At 46.4% G+C, this 19,774-nt stretch overlaps 1 protein-coding gene across 1 annotated transcript in view; it reads left to right on the forward strand.

Annotated features, from left to right (window-relative positions):
• anos1b (anosmin 1b) overlaps window positions 1–19,774 on the forward strand; it is a 44,343-nt gene that overhangs the window by 18,055 nt on the left and 6,514 nt on the right. Inside the window, exons 3-8 of the mRNA XM_088913675.1 lie at window positions 8,192–8,254; window positions 9,259–9,466; window positions 10,232–10,416; window positions 11,459–11,588; window positions 16,282–16,487; window positions 18,076–18,211. Of these exons, the coding sequence (XP_088769801.1) occupies window positions 8,192–8,254; window positions 9,259–9,466; window positions 10,232–10,416; window positions 11,459–11,588; window positions 16,282–16,487; window positions 18,076–18,211 (928 nt within the window). The remainder of the gene's footprint in view (window positions 1–8,191; window positions 8,255–9,258; window positions 9,467–10,231; window positions 10,417–11,458; window positions 11,589–16,281; window positions 16,488–18,075; window positions 18,212–19,774) is intronic.

A 19,774-nucleotide genomic window follows, 5' to 3' on the forward strand; every position in this document is an offset into this window, starting at 1 on the left:
AGTCTCCTCTATGACTAGGCCCACACAATTACTACCTAAACATGAAAGTAGCGCATTGTTAAAGAAAAAGACAGCTTTGAAAATGTAGGTTCACTTAAACTGAGACACAGCTGCTCCGACTTGGGAAGCCCTAACCTTCTCGGATGAGAACTCCTGCTCATTTCTCTCTCAGCCTTGGGAGTGGCGCAGTATTATTCAGAAAGGTGTTTCACAACCCAGCAAAGAAATCCAGCATGAGTATTTGCTTTTGTACCAAATGTGCACATAATCAAAGCTTTTGTTTCAAGGCAATGCATACATTTATTTTCCTGTGAATGCTGTTAGGCATGACCCCGCATTTATAAAAAAAAATCTAAAATTAGGAACAATTGAACTGATCCTTATAGAGAAAGAAAAAGGAGAGAGAGATGTGAAACCCACTAAAGCATGATCAGAGGAACCCTACCGAGAAATGGCATTTACTGTGACGAAGTAATAATTTACTGCCTGCAAAGCAAAGGTATAGTTGTACTCCTTGTAAAAAAGTTCTGCTCTGTACGCACTGAGATCAGTGCACATGTACAACATCTGAATGAAATTACCACCAAAGAATCCGTCCATTTATAAGGCATGATTAATGTGCCTTCCTCACCCCAGGTACAGGCCTGACAAAGAGAAGAGAGACCTGAGCACTCTGTCTAGGATGTCAGCGTTACAGTCTGCAGAAGAGCTAACTTATCATAAACTGGGCTCAGCCAGCACATTGGAATCAGGCACGCAGGAGACAGATGTATTACACGGTTAGAATGGAACTGCCCTGCTCCTTCGGCTCAGTCTGTCTGCACTTGGTTTTTATATCACAGAAAGAAGCTTTTATCTTTTTGAAGTGTGCTCCCCGTTTCCCCCTCTCCCTGCCCTTTTATTTTCACTGAGCCAGGTGGTGACACCCCTTCGTTCCAGTATAACCTGTGAACCAGCAGGGGTGTTGAAAAGGATGGTCTTTCTGCCTGCCAATTGATAAATATCTAAATCCTGGACGGCAGCTTCTTAAATGATCATTTATCATCTGTGTGCTGCTCTGTCTCAGGGCTCTTTAATGGAGACAGAATTCCCGTCATGATCTAAAACACAACCGCACAGAAATGTCCGTATCCCAGAATTCTTGAGCCTGCCCAGACTCTACAGTGTAGTCTAAACCTCATGCAGTTTGTTAATAAGGAATTTAAAAAAAAATCAACATCAAGTGAGATCAAGTTTACAATTCCCCATCTGTGATGTTCTTTGGTAGAAATATATATATATATTTTTTTTGCAGATATCAAACTGCAATACATTTATAGAGAACGCAGCAAAGCCATGCACCAGTGAAGTTTAAATTACACAACTGAGAATCAGATTTATTATTTCTCTAGAGAATGACATTCGCTGGCCTTGTGTCGGGCCGGGGTCCCATTCAGGGTGCGGTGCTGCCTTGTGCCCTGCGTCTCCGGGACGGCACCTGGATTCACACCAGGCTCGTGGAGCAAGCTGCTCACTGAGGAGGGATGGATGTCACGCGTCTTTTCCTTCGAATCCCATAAATCCGTATCTGCGACCTCATCGCAGGCGGCGTCTTCGTTAAAAAAACAAACACATCGAGCTTGTCACTATGTTCAGGTGCTGTTGCTGTGCGTTCATCTTCAGTCTCTACCTGAGTTGTTATAAAAATAACACTTCAACTGGTTCATTTCAGACCGCTGAAAGGAATGTTTTTCACTGGATTCTTCGGCCTGATTTATAGGGCACGGAGTGGCAGGAATTCCAGCTCCGAGGAAGATTTTGTGCTGCGGGCAGCAACCGCAGCAGATCAAAGTTTAGCCGAGCATTTCCTCTGGGTCCTATTGGTCAAACGCCTGCGCAGACTGGGAAGGAGGAGAGGCCCCTGGGATTCTCCCTGCGCTGTCGTCCATCTTTCCACCCATCTGTCATATGGAGAGAGATTTGGGTTTCGTCAAGACGAATATGATATCGCCGACTGAAACACGGCCTGGCTGGCTGGTAACACGTCCTCCAAAACCCGTCACAGTGTTCCGCCCAGCGAACAGGGCCAGACGGATGATGATACATGAAGGGAAGCAAATTAAGACTTTTTTTTCTGGAATTCTCACCAAGCAGCTTCCTCTTACAATATTCTCATTGTGACGAATTCGAGTCCTTGGCAAGAGGTTGAATGGCCTTCAGTGTTTATAACATGACGGTCTCCAGAGAATTAGTATTTAAGGGGGAAGTTTGAGAGACACAAGGATTTTGTAGCCCAGATTTTGCTCGGTTTTGACTCTTGATGATGAATTAGGTACACCGGCACTGCGCTGTCTCTCCAGTGCAGAGTTTGGTCAGGAATACTTCCCGTAATGATCACTTTAGGAAATAACCCTCAGTCACATCATAAGATCTCACTTTATTAAAAATCTAAAATAGGGCTCCAGGAGTGTTGAAGACCGAAGTGGTCCTATTCAGTTTGTTTAGGTCCTGAATGAAGTGATTGAATTTCCCCACGATAATGTGGTTTATGTAGCCTCCTGTTAAGACAAGGGTCATGAACTCCGTGCTCCACAGCAACACCAAAAACATTTTAATCTGAAAATCCTTTTTATTAGGAAAGCATTTTAAGGGATTAATTTAGCTAGCCCCATAAAGTGTCTAGACGGGTCAAATTAAATTACGAAATATTTTGATCAGTAGATGGGCCGTGTGGAGGGATGGACAGGAAGAGAAGCTGTCGAAAGCAGCCAGCTTTGGAACTTTGGAACTTTGGCTGGACCGCATCTTTATGGGTCTGGCTGTGTCTGTGGAGCTGTTTGTCTGACTCGCTGTGGAGTTCATGCAGCACGCTGGCTCTGAGCAGAGCTTCTGGGCTCCGGGAGTCTTGAACAGCTCATCTAACGCTAAAGCTGACCAAAAGAATGTGGTAGCTTGGGAGATGTGGTTCGGAAACCGGTGGCGAGGTTTACACTCACTTTACAAGGCCTCTAAAAATAAAGCCTGCTTTCTCAGCTGTGGCATACAAGCTGATACAGGAGTGTGAAAATACATGCTGCTTTTACAGTAAAGAATGACGCTTTTAACAACAAGCTGCATTTAAATAGTTAGTTTTCAGCATCCTAGGTAAAGGAGGAGTTTTCAAAAAGGAGTTTCCAGAAATACGGAAGGTTAAGAATATAACAAAAGGTATCTCATTCAGCCTCTTCTTGAAACCAGTCTGCTTCAATCATTGAGCTGTGCAGCTTGTTCCATCCTCCCACAACCCTTTGTGTAAAAAACTGCCTGCTGCTTTCACAGTTTTAAATGTGCTTCCACGTAGTTCCCACTCTCCACTGTCCCCTGGATTGCGTCTCACTTTTGATTCTGAACATGTCCGCAGGGCCGATCCGAATACTTGGACCCTCGTAGTCTTCTCTGCTTTAGACTGAAGAGGTTCATTTCCTCAGCCAAAGCCTTTCCCTACACATTTTTAAAGCCTGCAAGTTGGAAGTTAAACTATTTAGCTTTTTCAAGGTTCAGCTGATTTTCTTCAGGAGTCAATGTGTTCGTTCCCCTTTTCCTTTTCCGGCCCCTCTGGTGAATGTTGTGGCACTAGATGGGCTGGGCCAGTGTGCAGAACGGTGTAAAGTGGTACTTGCTAGACTGGAGCGGGCCGAGCCCTCTGCTGTGTGAAACGTGCTCAAGAGGATCTCGATAAAGCCAGGCTGCTGACCTTATAACCTTACAGTGACCCCGCTGTGACCTCCAGGACCACTGGCACTGTTAGTTCCTTGTTGTGACATAACATCATGAGAAATACAAAAACAGTGATGCTTATAAAAAATATATCAAATATTTCTGCAAAAAAGTTAGGGGTCTGAGGAATTTCCAATACGACAGGCATCTTCAAAGGTGCTAGTTCCAGTTATTAGTTTCAATCCCGATTTGAAGCAGGGACTGTGTGTTGTTTACAAAGCCTTCATGATATTTGTTCACAGACAATATGGTGGTCTGGCGCTTTACCTTCTCTTGCCTTATCTGGAGTGTGTGTGTCAGCTGTCAGTTACAATAAAACAGATCCTACCCATTGCACGTTATCACACATCAGGCCTGCATATCTAGAAATTAGTCACGGATAACCCTTGTCAAAGGAACGAAGAGGAATATTCCTATCACCTCATTCCGAAGATATGGCTAGTTTTGTTGTACACTTGGGTATGGTGATAGGTGCTCTGGTCAGGCCTGGAGAGGAAGAGATATAGATTTATGTCAGCAGTCTTATTTCTCTCTGTCTGCAGATCCCCTGAGCTTGTGCAAGAATGTGTTGTCACATTGATGGCTCCCAGACATGTAGTAGCCTTTTTTGCACTTTTGGAAGTGGGGTTGTAAAGGTGGCTTAAGAAATCTGTCAGCGCTGATGAGAGAGAAGCTGTGTGCACTGAGCTGGGCTGGGTCTGATTCCATCACAGACGCCAGCGCAGGGGGACACTGCGCCCATGTGGCCCGTCAGTGGGCTGATGTCACATGACATCATTCTTTCCCAGGAAGGCTGGTTCTGACAACTTGCACGAAACCTTTATACGTTGGTTCAGCTGATGTTTTGGTCTGGGTGTTCCAGTTTCCTCCCACAGTCCCAAAGCGCGCTGGTGGGTTAATTGGCTTCTGGGAAAGTTAGCCCTGGTGTGAGTGTGTGTGTCTGAGTCTGCCCTGTGATGGACTGGCATGCCATCCAGGCTGTATCCCGCCTTGCCCCTGTTGCTTGCTGGATTAGGCTCTGGCTCAGCCCTGTATTGGAAGAAGCAGTTAAAAAATGCATGGATATAAGAAAGCAAATATTTTCTATGGCACCGTTTCTCAAGGCCTGCATATTCAGTAACATTAATTCATTATCTGTTAATTTTGTGGGATTTACAACCTAATGATAGGTTTTGCACAGGCAGCTTGTTTGGAATTGATACTCAAAGTGGTTAATTGAAAATTCTTTATCTTCAAATCATCCACTGAAAGCTACTTTACATTACAAAAACTCACTTGCACACTGTTACTTAAATTACATATCAAATGTGATTTTTTCCATGTTTTTTTCCAAAACTTTATAGATGAAAAACTTTACTGGTAACTGAGTGAGTGACAGTGTTCTAATTTCAGTAGAATAACAGATATTTCATTTTATATTAAAAGGTTTTATGAAGTCACCAACTCTGGAGTTCTGTTATTACTGTTAACGTACTCTTGACTTGTAGACGTAACACCCGTGCATACGTTTTTTTTTTAAATCAATATTGTGGTTTTAAATCCTTAATTATCAAGGTATGCCACGTTTCCTGATTAATATAGTGGCTGGCAAAAGCATTGCAATTCAATTCTGAAACATCAATTTTAGTTTTATAAGATTATTAAAATGTACACATTCACCATTGATTTATTTTCCAAGTTTAAGGCCACACTTCATCCAGCAGTGAGGCCCAGCACCACCAGGGTGCCACACGACAATCGTCTGCCCCAGCAGCCTCACTGCACAGCAGGTCAGGGGAGCAGTGAGAAACTGCTTCAGCAGCTGAATTAAGGGGGAGCTTTAGGGAGGTGAGATCATACAGGGTCAGAGTGGAATTTAGCCAGGACACTGGGATTACTATCCTTACCCCTACCCACAGTGCCAACAGGGGCCTTTAATGACCAAGTAGTCAGGACACTACTTTAGCATCAGATCCAAAGGGCAGCACCTTCTACATCACAGTGTTCCTGGATATTGTTTCGGCTTTTCGATTTTGGAAATTCGGGTCGAGGGGGAAAAGCAATACTTACTGGTCCACCAGTGAGCAGAAACCTGGTTTAGCTTGGAGGTCTCCCATCCCAGAACTGACAGGCCTGCAAGGCGGTGGTACTGTTGTATCGACTCCGTCTCTCTAGCAGTTGTAAAAGCAGGATTAGGATGAATTAGATACTTACATTATGTCCGAGCATGATCGGTACCTTGGTCAGTGACTGGATCTGTATGTGCACTCATGAGCTGTCAAATGCATCCCAGGATAAAAGGGAATGTTTCGTTTCACTTATTGATTTTAAAATCGCGCACAAGCTGCTCCCTGTCTGGCTTGTCAAAGTTATTTTTAGAAGGGAGAGCCCGGCCTTAAAGAGTGCAGCACCGGTCTTCATGCGGTGGAAAACAGGCAGTGGCAGATGTCTGCATGATCATTTCGGTAACACACAACAGATGTCTTCATATTCTCAGACGCATTTAAAAGAAATGTACAAATGTTCGTGCGCTGATGGGGGTACAAAGCCACGCTGTGAGGAGACACATTTGATGAATTAGCCTGAAGTCAAGTGGGAGAGGAGAATGACACCTAGAGAGGAGAAGCAGGAGTACAGTCTGATCGCAGGCACAGAGGGAGCAGGAGGGATCGGGGATGATTATTCATGTCCTGCACTCTTTCTTAAGTGAAACTAAATCATGATTCACTACTTCCTCTTCACCCACTTTAATCTCCTTGTCACATTTCTTTAATAAGAAATTACCACAGTGTTTGTCTGTATCAGCGTGAGGCACTTCTGTTGAGCAGCTACGAGATGTGACAACCTGGCAAGGCAGTTTTCCAAGGATCGCCTGCATCGGGGGGGGAGGGAACCACCCAAAAAAGTAATCCTGCTGAATGAATAGAACTACAGTACAGTAAAACACAAAAACAGCTTTTCAGGGTTCGGTTGTGCAGAGTCCTGAGATGTTAAGCAGAGATCGGCATGAGAACGTGACGGAAAGCGATGTATCACCACCATCATCATCACTGTCCTGCAGATAAGATGTTAAACCCGACTACTTGGTTTTTAAGGAGCCAGTGGCACTGTTGGTGGGAGTAGTGGTGCTATCCTGTGTGTTTTGCTCACCAGAGTCTTTCAAGGTCAGTTACTGATGGTAGGTTCGAGAAGTTTATTGGACAACCAAAAATGTAGTTCTTTTGAAGATGTTATGACCAGTCTAAGCCCTAAACTGTTGTGAATATGTATTTCCCCTCTTTCTCTTCCACGCTGGTCTGGCACAACCTGGCCTCCCTAAAGCTCTCCTTTAATTCAGCGGCTGCAGTACTTTCTCACTCCTGCCCTGATCTGGGGCTGCTGTGTGTCGACCAGGTGGGGCTGCAGTTCTGCTGGGGGTGAAATGGGTCCCTCCTATATGTAAAGCACTTTGGTATCATCATATGAAAACCACAATACAACTGCAAGGAATTTGCATTGATCATCTTGTTGTTATTGGTGTTGAATTTATTATTATTCTTCCTGTTTACTTGCTAGCTGTTGATCATTAATTTATGGTGTTGTTCTGTACTGTGTCCACCTCTGTGTAAATTAAGTTTTCTCTTACAGAACAAAGTGTGGCAACATTGGTTGTTAGAATGAATGTGATGGCCTGTTCCATCTGACAGGTGGGACAGGGGTAGCCAGTAAGGGTATTAAAGTGTCTCCCCCTCCCATGTTGCCACTGTGGTTCCAGCCATGTTCCACCTCCACTTGCCAGTGACTGGGGCCGCAGCCTCTGTGCAGGGGCTGGGTGACCAAGCCTTAATGCAGACGCCGGTGAAATCTGATCCGTCCCAGCCTGACACTTTCACAAGCTGGGCCTCAACAAACTCGGAAATGACCTGTCCGTCTCCTGGCGGGATGTCTCTGTGGAGAGAGGTCAGGGCACAGCAACAGGGAGAAGGAGCCGCATCCCCATGGAATAAAAAACACTCCCACCAAGCTACCCTTACTGCCTTCAGCCCTTTCACTGTCACAACAATACCCAAATATGCCCTCTTCCTATGTTGTTAAAGAAGACAGACAAAGCCGCCAGGTAGGACAGAACACATCCCCTGAGCAGCTGGTTTAGCGTAAGCTGATACATCCTGGGAGTGCGCAGCAGGGCGCAGGTCTCCTGAGAGAGCCTGACGGCCCCAGCGCACTGTTCGACCTGCCTGTACTGTTCGCAAACTGCGCTCAACAGAACCCTTCCGAAAGGCGTCACAGCGAAAGACGAGGACTCCTGTTACTGCTACTACGGAACGTTTTTCCCGGTTCTGTTGACAGAGAGCCGTGAAGGGTTCTGGCCCTGTGTTGAGCTCCGCACACTGGTCTCCACATGCTTACCTGCTTCAGAGCCCGGTCTCTAGTTTTCTCTCTGATTCCGTTTCTTCTCCGAAGTCCTAGTTTACATGCCTGTCCTCTGTGTCTACAGTGCTTACAGCCATGCAAGGAACTGTGGGAGTCCCGAAGAGATCTGTCCCACAAGCCCTGTGAGGTGAGTCCTGCAAGCCTCTCCGTCCGAGCGGGAGGCAGTGTCTTCTGCAGTTGAGAAATGTAATAATTGTGCTACACGTCTGCCAGCCATTAAAATCCCCCTGGTAGAGAGGAAAACATGTCTACGAGAATAGATGCATTAAAGAAAGGTTTTTTTTGTGGTTGCCCGTTAAAAGTCCTAAAAAGAAAGAGAAAAAAGAGCTCATATCCAAACCCTTCGATTCCTTGACTCAGAGTTAGTGAGGTTCTAAATTATTGTACTCAAATTAGAGCTAAAGACAAACCATTAGTGAGGTCCTGAATTATTATACTTAAATAAAAGATCATGGCATTTCAGGAGTAATAATTCGACTCTTTTATCTTCTTGTTTGCAATATGTTTTTGTGTAAGTAGAAGAAAAAACCTCCTTCAGCTCCCTGATTGAAACCATTCCCCTGGTGCAGAGAATCCATTACCCTGACAAAACCGCTCAGGAACAGCGAGGATTTAATCCTTCTCGATTTACGCACAGTTTCCACTTTGCGACTGCAGCTTAACACAAGCAGAAACCGTAAGGAGCCTAGTTCAGCGATGACAAGAAAACGTTATCCTTCCCTTTAAAAATGCCAGTGTACATTTAGACAGATCAAGCTCACCGTCTTTAATGAAACGAGGTATTTTCTTATCATTATGGTCTCGGCGGGGTTGTACCTCCCTGACTGGAGGGAACAGACGTATCGTTTCCTTGTTTTGCAGCAGTTAAGTTGTTGTCCTGATGCCTGTGAAATTATTGGCACTCATATCAATCACGAGACAGGCGATGATTTGTGCAGATTTTGCTCCTGAGGCACAGGAGCACTGCTGGGAGGCCTGGGAATAAATGTTGTATTGACAGGCCCCTCGTGAACGCTCACCACCCCTTCTTTAGAAGCGAGATGAAACCGATGGGAAGGGATGGGGGGGGGGAGGGGTGGGTTCGGGCAGAGCAGAGCCCTGACGCTGTCCGCGCTGCGCTCTCCCCCGCAGAAGCACCACGAGTGTGTGACCAGCTCCGAGTTCCTCAGGTCCATCCGGGTGCAGAAGCAGGGGGACTGCCCCCCTCCCCAGAAGGCCTCGGGCTTCGCGGCGGCCTGCGTGGAGAGCTGCGCCGCAGACCGGGACTGCGCTGGGACCAGGAAGTGCTGTCCCAACGGCTGCGGACACACCTGCCAGACTCCGGCCAACCTCTTTAAAGGCGAGGGGCATGTCCTCTGTCTACCCTGGGTGGGAAGCCAACAGCCTTGGCTTGGGATTTCCAGCTCCAGTGCTGGATCCTTTTATCACCCTAAGAATGTAGTGTTGCATTTGCTTGGTTTTTTTTAACTTCCAGTTAGCGGCCTTTTTAATCACAGCAGTTATAGATCTGCTTAGTGTGTCTGTTGTTTCAGGGTCCCTTCTTAGAAGGTCCTGGCAGGTTCGGTTTTTTCCAAGTGGAGCTTCTTTTCTCCTGAAACTCCACGCAATGGAGGAGCTTCCAGAGGAAGGAAAGGTGCACTCGCCCTCCCAGGTGTCTTGGAATTTCCCCATTCAGAAATAACAGCATGTCTTTGCTGTTTGGCCAAACCCCTGTCCCACGCCGTCTTCCCTGGACCCTCCCGGCAGACCCCACTGCTGAGAGCGACCCAAAGACAAGCCCCCACACCCCCCGAAAACCGCAGTCTCATCACTAGAACCCTGGTCCCCAGTCTGGGGTGTCCTTGTCTCCTCTGGTTCCCTGTCTCCGTATCCCATGACTCTTGGATACTTTCTTTCTTTTTTTTTTTTAAAGCTCAGTTTGAATCCTTTGGCCATAACATGTACAGATGCCTCCCTTGACGTGTCCTGGCCCATTCTGTGACGCAGACAGACCTGGGGTTCATGTTGCTGTTCTTTATACGCATGAACCTATCGGGAGTGTGTTTTGTTTGGGTTTTTTTTGGTAAATTTGTGGGGGTTTTTTTTGTTGTTTTGTTTTGTGAAGGTGTCCCTTTGAAACCCAGGAAAGACATGTCGTTCTCGGAGGATGGAGCCGGGCTTGTGGAGGTCTCCTGGAAATCCCGATTCAATGTTTCTGTGGAGCCCGTGCTGCACATCCTGCAGAGACGGTGGAATTATGGGATACACCCCAGCGAAGACGAAGCCACGCCGTGGCAGACAGTCTGTATGGTAAGATCAAACAATAGTAGTTATGACTGGTGGTGGGTGGATAAAACCCGGCTATATTATTTGTAGAGGCCAATTTGGCCTGCAAGGTTCTCTGGTTTAATTACAAACCTAATATGCAATTACTTAATTGAGTCAATTACAATTACAAGTAAGTTACAGTACAAATTAGGCCAGAGTGGACGTTTAGCCAGTGACTGAAGAAGACACACAGAAGCAATAAAAATCGGAGTCTTTGCAGGACCAGGTCTGGAGAGCCAGGTTCTGAATTAAGTGAGCGGAAATGTACTGTACATTGCTAATAGAGTAAGAGGGGTGCTTAGGCTTGGTAAAGAAGCTGTATGTAAAAAAACGCAATATAAACGGACCAGTTTTCTCAAAAATGACATCGCAGGCCTGGGCTGACCTCGCAGGTTTCCGATCTCCGTAAGGCACCGATTTGCTCTTTACAGACAAAGCAAGCTGGACCCCTGCCTGGGCTCTGGAAACAGTCACAGACAGGCCTGTGTAATTGGAGCCGTTTGAGGCTTCACAATCAATTACTTCTGCAACACAAGCACAGTAACCTGGCGTCCTGTCAGTGCATCCAGGAAGGAGGACATCCCCCCCCCCTTTTCAGAACCCAGGATTTGAGAATCTTTTTACCAGTTCTGTTTCCAAATTCTAGTTAGGACTAAAGCTGCTGTCAGAAACGATAAAGGTGCTCAAAACCTGACCCCGTACGGATCGGAGCACTCAGGACCATTAAGGTGCATGAAAATGGGCATTCCTCCCTGCCTGCTGTCACCCCCAGCGGAATTATTCCATCCGTCTACCGGGATGCAATCACCCCGGATTTCATTGACCTGAAAGACGGGCTCTTCGCATGCTCCGCACATCACGGACTGGGAGAGGTGTTCCTGGAGTTTCCGCAGTGGGCTCTGCTCTTGCTCGGCAGCAGCGCCTCATCAGCCGGGGGAGAGGGCGTTTGCAGGCTGCGGGAGGTAACGGGCGATCGCTCTCTAACGTGCCTCCTCCTCTCCTTACCTCCCCCCCCCGACACCAGACCGTGGAGGATCGTGCGCTGCTCAGGGACCTGAGGCCGCACCGGTGGTACCAGTTCAGGGTGAGCGCGGTCAACGCTCACGGGACCCGCGGCTTCACCACGCCCAGCAAGCACTTCCTCTCCTCCCGAGGTGAGAGGGCGGGGCGGGGCGCTCGCTTTGTCTCACTGCGCATGGGGTTTCCCGGCTGACCCGGTGGTGAGCCTGCTGAGCGTCTGTTCCCGGACGCGGCCGTGCGGTGGTCATGTCGGTTAGATCTGATGGCGTTTTCTGGAATTAAATTATTTTGGAGAGCAGCGCTGGGGGATGCAGGCTTCCTCTGTGCGAGATCAGAATTCGATTTCCAACCTAAACCATAAACTCGGAGGTTTGCAACCTTTCTGTCTGCAAACACCTTAACGCTGGTCCTTTATTGAATTTTGCGCAAAATGATTAATTTATACAGAGATCACGTATTCTCTTTTGCAGATTAATTTTACTTGAAACTAACTGAAAACTAAAAGCATGAATGAGCAGTGTTTTTTTTTGGGGGGGTAGTGTTTGTACAGTATTTTCCAATAGAACCTTATGCCCGATCAGCAGATTTTAATTGTAATGGACTAAAATACTGTTGATACTCACCCTAATCTGTAATTCCAATCTTTGTGTGATAACAAAAAATTAAAATATCCACATATTTTGCAATGTATGTTGCTTTTCTCACACTGTTTTAACAAGAACGGACAGTTTAGCACATGACAGTCATCAATAAGAGTACAGAATTAGTAAATGACCTGTTGAGACAATTGTTCAGTACGTACAGTCAGCTAGAGTGGCTTAATATCACATGCTCACACAAAAATGAAAGCAGCAAAGCAAGAGGGAGGTGGAATAAATGTAATGAATACATTTAATTTAATTTAAATGTAGTACTCTAATGAAGGTCATTAATACTAAAACACACTTATGACAAGCTTTCATTCTAAAGACAAGATGTCTGCCAAATCATTTCTGAAGAATTACCCACAACAACATTGCGAGACAAACTAAATCTCTATAAAAGTCTGCAGCAGAACCCAGAGAATTCTAGCGTTTCATCAAACTGCTGTGTTTAAGCTCTGCTGGCAACAGTAATCGCCACATCTGCACAACCTCTGGAGCTTGAAGAGAAATTGTCCTTAACCTTTAATCAGATGTTAAACATATTTTGAGTGCCATGGAAGATTACAAACAAATACTTTCCATGTCTGTCCTCCATCTTCAGTAAAATAAAAATATTTGATTCTTGTTCTCTAGGCAGCTTTCTGTATTTTTGAAATGTGCTCATTTTTCTCATTACTGTAATAGTGCTGGGGGTTTTCTGTTGTACAGTGCAAACTAAATTGCCAAACTTTGCACAAGTATTCATCCCCTTCCAGCTATGTCCCATTTGTGATGCACCGGTTTGAATTAAATCTCGAATGCTCAAACTGAACACTTTCAGGGGTGAAAGGCATTAGATGTTGGTGAAAACTATAGATAAAAAATAAAAACTAAAATATGCCGAATGCATAAATGTTCCTCCCCTTTTGCTATGACAAACCTGGTGATTCTATAATATTTCAGATTTGGATGTCATATACTGTAGGCGCCACAACGCAATGCTATCCAACTCAAACAGATCTCTCACAGGACTAACAAAGCTTTTTGCCGCCGAACTTTTCCCCCAATTTGCTACTGTAGAGTCAAAAACACTCACATCGATACCAATTAGACTCAAGACCAAGCAATGTCCAAGTGCAGTGCAGCACAGGAAGTGAGGACAGCCCAGATTGTGCTCCACCAGCCAGTGATCTTGGAGAAAAACCCTGGCCCAGGCCAAATACAAACTATAGAAAAATCACCCAGCACTTCATTTTCTTTACTGCTCTGCATGCTGTTTAATGTGTTGCATTACAGAAAATCTGCTTTCAAAAACTCAAGCAGCATGCCGGGCTTGTCTGCTGTTGACTCCGTGTGTAGTGTAGCTACAGAAATACCCGCAACACACAGCAGGCCCAGTGTCCTGTCTGGATGAAGTACGCCGATTTTCTGTTTCAGTTGTGAGAAAGAAACATCACTTTCGTGTGCGTCTGAAATTTCCTGATTTTTGAGAGCATCTTTTCTAGAAAAGCAAAGAAGTAGCAGCTTTGTCAGGGAGATAGGCGTACGTGTCAGCAGGTCCACAGACAGGGAGTGAGATTGTCTTAGGCAGGAAGAAGAAGGCAGAGATTAACTGCTTTTGTGATACGGCTCATATTTCTTTTCTACCAATCTGCTTCATCGACTCCAGGTTCAGAGTCGCATTCTCTTCAGCCTTTTCCCTCGCGTTACCCAGCCTTAGCGTCACGCTTGTCCGAGCGGCAGTGCCGTCGTACGTGCTGGCTCGCTTCTCTGACGCCGCAGGTGCAGGGCTTACTGCACGCGGCACGCGGTGTCTGGAGGCAGGAGGGGGAGGACAGGAGTGATGGCGATGGGCATTAAAGCCCGGGTGAAAGAATTTTTCTCCATTAGTTTTGTGTGTCACTGAAACATCTTCGAATAATTAGATGTATTTATCAAACGGCGAAGTATTTTGGTGGATGAGGAATGCCGGGGTCAAGGGTTCGCTTGGGGAAAGCCGCAGATGAAAGCGAACGGTGTGCTGATAAGGCAGGGAAGGAAAATCTAAGTGACAGCTGTCCCCCCCCCCCCCGTAACCGAAAGAAGCAAAGCTCGATTTTTATTAAGCTCCCCTTGGATGAAACAGAAGCTTTGTTTTGGGGCTCTCCCATCTTGCGGTGGTGCTGTCTCTGTCGCGCTGTCGGTCATAAGAGAGCTGGGAGGCCGAAACACAACTCCTGTGGAAACAGCCTAGAGGCAAACTCCTGTTTCAGTTTCTGAATGGCTGCAAGCCTGTCTCTTCTAGCTGCAGTGTGCGGTGTGGGCAGCACTTCAGGAAAGCAATCTTCTCTTTCCTCTGATTGACGTGCTCTGGAGAGGGTGAATTTACTAGTCTCCTATCACCTAAGGCTATTTTCACCCCTCTCTCACCTAACTTCATAAGCTAGTGAAAAGCCTGTGCTGTTCAATATCAGTGAAGACCAGATGCTGAGTTGATAACTCATTATGAGGCTTTTGTGGGCTGGAGACCTGACAGTTTTGTAGTCTCAGTGTCTTGGCCAGTCTTTATAGACGTTTATTTTTATTACACATATTAAACACAAGGCTCCTGCTCAATTTCAGTTTAAACCCCTGGGGGATTTTGTGTCACATTTATAAGCCACTCTAAAGCTCTTAAATGAACTTTCTTCTGTGCAATGACTCCGATAAGTTTTTTTTTGCCTTTTTGTCACCATGAAATGTCACTTTTCCCTCTCTGGATCCTCACTCCCACAAGCACTGGCGATCAATTAGTGACTGAAAAGGGCTTCGAGCCCCCCAGGGTCACAGGGGTCTCCTGGTTTTCTTTTTACCTGACCTCTTAATTATTTAATTGACCTAATAATGTTCTTAATTGGGGCAATTCATCACATTTCTCAGGTCTGAAGGAGGTCATTATTCAGGGAGACCTGGCAAAAAATGCCAGAATGTGGCTCTTGGAGTCCTGGAGTGGAGCATCAGCGGTCTAAACAGCGGAGTGTGTCTGAGCCACGGAGGCCAGCCAAAGCTGACCCTTCACTGGACACTCAGTGTCAGCCGCTGCTGTGTGCCTTATGCATTCACAGATTTCACCGTGAGAGTCCAGTTGCAGGGAGAGGAGAGCTGATCAGAGATGCAGGAACTGTGTGCTGGCCCTACTCCATGGTCATCTGGACTCTAACCTTTAATGAGCAACAAGTCAGACAAATAGGAGCCACACTCTTACGCCCTGCCAATGCCTAACCGGACTATGATGGATGACAGAAACATCCATCCTATTGCAGTGGAAGATCTCAGGCAGCATTGCTCACATCACGGATCTGTCATTGCCCGTAGGAGTACCAGAGGCAGCTTAGCCTTAATGCCTTTCGCATGCTGGCTGTTCCAAATAAATCCTTCTTTCTACAGCAGGTTGGGTAGAAAGTTGAAAGCTGTGAAGTTTAAATCAAGGATCTGAAGAGCAGACGTGCAGCTGAGAAATGAAGTGGAGCAGGGGGGCTGCTAGAAACAGTTTTTTTTACTCTGCCCCCCTCTCTTATGCCCAAGGGCAATTTAAAATCAGCCCTTCTGAACCTCCACTCCTGTTCCTTCTTCACTGCAGCCTGTTCCCACTCACATTCCTGCTCTCCTTCGATGCTTTTCCGTGGGTTATGGTCTCCGGAATTCTCAAGTACTGGTAATGGTTTCCGCTGTACAAAACCGGAATAATCAGATAAAACTGAGATAATAAGGAACAAGTAACAGGTTTATTCCATGCTGAAAAGAGAAGAAAAAAAACACAGCGTTTCGGCCGTGGAGCCTTTAGGTGTGAGCTCCAAAGAAGGGACGAAACGTTGTGTTTTCTTTCTTCTCTTTTCAGCTGGAATAAACCTTTACTTGTTCCTTTTCGGGCTACGCATGCTGACACAGCTCCCCACCTAAAGTGAGATAATGTGTACTATAGTCTGCTATACTATAACACCTAAAGTGCTTGTCAGAAAAATAAAAATCTCTCCTGCTTAGTTCTTCTGTCTGTCCGTGAATCCGTCTCTCTTTCTGCGTCTCTGAAATTGACTAAGACTAAGTTCATCAGCTGGATCTTCAGGCTGGACTGGACTGAGCTCGTGATTGGTTGGAATTTGAACACGCTCCGCAGGCCCACTGATGTGCAGCTGCCGTAGAGGTCGCCCCACGCCCGCGGTTAACCGTCTGACACGGTGCCTTGCAGATCCGATCCCCCCCGAGCCTCCGAGGAGTATCAGGAGCGGGAATGTCACGGCGGGAGCCGACGGGCGGGTGAATGTGGTTCTGCGCTGGGACCCCCCGAGAGAGGAGGACCTGGCCATCCGTCACTACAGGGTTTCTTGGGGCCCCCAGGAGCCCAGCACGGCGGGGCAGGAAGACAAGATGGAGAACTCGAGAGTCACCGAAGGGGTAGGCTCCCCCTGCCCCCACTCGATAGCTCACCTTACGTAGCAGGCACCGGCCTTGTGTTCTGCAAGCACTTGGAAAGTGAAGAGACAGCACCCTTGTGTGGTCCTACCATAAGTGTCATGCTGGGGTCCACTTTTCCAATGCCCAGCCCCTGAAAATGCTTTAAAAATAATCCAGTTCTGGACGCAAAATAAACTCCTGTGTCCAGAGACCGCTGGGGGCTGGCCTTTGTGAGGCGAGTGTCAGCCGAGCGGCTTTTGCTGTCAGGGGAGAAACCGACTCAAGCCTGTCACACGGTAATGAAACTGCTGGCCAGACAGCCACCGCCCTGCTAGGTGCTCTCTGGCCTGTATCGTACCTATGGAAGATGCTTCTCTATGAGATACATCTTAATCTGATCCGCTGGATAATACACGCTGGGCGAGAGCGCAGGAGGCAGCGAGATTAGGACACCGTCAGGAGTCTGCAGTGCATCATGGTAGCTAAGAACAGACAGTCTGTCACTTGTTTAAAGTCCCATCAACAGAGCTGTAGTGCGAGGTCAGGGTCTCAGGTGTTATTAATGGAGAAGCGGGCAGTGGCTGTACCTTGTTATCATCTCTTAACCTTTCTTCCCTTTGACTGAGGTGGCAGTCGAGTCTTCCGCTGTAGCGCGGGGAAGAATTTTTACGAGAGTTCCCACCCCGCTCCGCACATGTGGCCCACGGGCAGCTGCGGAGCTCGTTGAGCTCAGCGTGGGCCCGTGTCAGCGCGAATAAAACACACCGTCACAGATGAAACAACGCTGCCTTGACATCTAAATCCCGGTCAGGGCTCACATTGACATTGCGCTGTTTTGTCTACGCTGTATCGGCGTGCTTTTCAAAGCATGGCGAGATGAGAAAGGGAAAACGCGCGGCACGTTGATGCAGAAGGGCAGGAGCCGGCAAAGGGACTGTGATCCGTTTGTACACGCGTGTACTCGGGAATGAAGTATTTTGGCTAGCTGTGCTTTGAGGGTAATGCTGTTTTAAAATAACCAGAAATGATAGCTGACATCCCTTCTTCTAACAGATGAAATGCAAGTAGACAGGAAGGTTACATGCCTTTATTTAAAGAGCATACCAGACGTATGGTCTGAAACCTTCGTGAACTGAACGCCTGATGTAGACTGCGTTCTGAAAAACAGAGGAAAATGCAGATTGTTCCTGCACATTATTTTGTTAACCCTCTCCTCCTGTAATAACATATTTCATCACGATTTCTCAAAAGTTAAAAACAATGGATTCGCTTAAACAGAATCAGATGATACATTTCACATTACTGTCCATTTATGAAATGGCAGCTAAATTGTTTTATTTTTCCTTTAAAGAGGACCTACTCGTTTAAAATCCGAATAAGGTCCATTATTCTCTGTGTTACAGGACTGAGATGAATATGTTGATCACATTTGGTCGTTTACATTTGGTTTCAATAAAAGAACTTCGTGCAGTCCATGTGAGCACTCTTTTTATGGCTCGGCACCTGGCTATAAATCCTCTTCGGTGTCTTATGTGTGTGTTTAACAGCTGAGATTACTGATGTGTTTGTCTCATGGGTTTCACTGCAGGTCACTCCAGAAATTGAACTTGAAGGGCTACAGCCAAGCACTTCATACCTGGTGCAGGTGCAAGCCATAGCCTACTGGGTACAGAAGCGCCTGAAGAGTGTCAGGTCCCAGTTTGTCTTCACCACACCTGCTGCAGGTACAGTACCCCTCTCTCTGAGACACAGCCTGAGGGTCTCCCCACACCTGCTGCAGGTACAGTACCCCTCTCTCTGAGACACAGCCTGAGGGTCTCCCCACACCTGCTGCAGGTACAGTACCCCTCTCTCTGAGATGCAGTCTGAGGGTCTCCCCTCACCTGCTACAGGTACAGCAGTTTGGCAACCCTGATCTGCCTTTGTCATTTACTACATGGGTGACAGATAATCCAGGCAAGACTCAGAAAGTAAATTTCATTCAACTTCCCTCAAGTGTGCAGACTCAGCAGCTGTGATTGGTTGTCAATTCTTGAATGATGGTAGCATTTTAATGTGCTTAGACACGCTTGCACTGCCTTCCTTGGGTTTCTTCCAGGCGAGGGGTTTTCATCTTCTCTGTCTGCATCAGAGAGCCGTGAACATAATTCTGTTGCAGATTCCACAGAATCTGCTATTACACTCCCATGGTGTGTCTGGGAGAGACTGGCACATCTGTCTAAGTGGTACGTGATACAAATGTTCATGCAGGAAGGTGATGGTCATGCAACACAGCCATGGCAGTACAATAAGAAAGCCAGGATGTCAGAGGGAGGTACCGTATACAGCCCGTCCTGCTCTTTTGTTGTATTGATCATCAGAGCATCAGCTTTGACAGTATGACTGGGCTGTTTGTTCCATATGCTCACAACCCTCTGTGTAAAGAAGTTCCTTCCACTTTTAAGTCCTCCGTGCACACACCCTTAGTTTGTGAAAATCTCCAGCATATATACGTGTCTCAAAACTTATGAGAAGTTTTTATAAGCAATCTTTTCTTCGAAGAGCTCTGTATATTGCTAGATTTTGCCCCACCTCAGGACTGGACACCTCCAGAGCCAGGGCATTTCCATCGTACTGTACATCTGCAATGACTCAGCCTATTTTTGGGAGCAAGTGCCTGTGTTGTATCTGCGCCTTGGATCAGTCTGATCTCCATGAGGTTTAAACGCAGGTCGTGGAGGGGGACCTCAGGGGACGTCCCATTACTTTCTTCTCAGCGTTTGTAGTTAACCTTTCGTCCATAATTTGCCCTGAGCCGAGCCTGGAATATCGTTCATGGGGCTAAAGAGAGAAGTGGTTTCTTTCTTTTTTTGTTGTTGTTGTTGTTTTGGTTTCTGGTTTTAATTAGAGTGCAAATCCCCAGCTAATTTCGCCAAAACCGATTCCAGACACACAGCCCTGCACGATGGGGGCCGTTAACTTGCTGCTGCACAGCTAGTCTCACTCACTTGAGTAATGATCAACGCGACAAACTTTTCCCCTTTCTCTATTTCTAATGAACACGTTCTTTTTTAAAATAAAATTGCAAGCCAGCAGATTTTATATCTGATTTTTTTAATCTATGTTTTCCTCTTTATTAGTACTTTTTTTTTCTAAAGACCATTTCCAAACATTGTAAGCCCTGGCAGTATTGGTACTGTTCGTAAACGTGTTGTTTTGTAAAGTGTTATCTGAAAAAAATAATTCCACTGCTAAAATATAGGACCCAAGAGGCACAGCCTCAGGTAAAGGATTGTGAAATTGCTTAA

Source organism: Atractosteus spatula, chromosome 4 (genome assembly GCF_055471065.1).
Source record: "Atractosteus spatula isolate fAtrSpa1 chromosome 4, fAtrSpa1.hap1, whole genome shotgun sequence".
NCBI lineage: Eukaryota > Metazoa > Chordata > Actinopteri > Semionotiformes > Lepisosteidae > Atractosteus > Atractosteus spatula.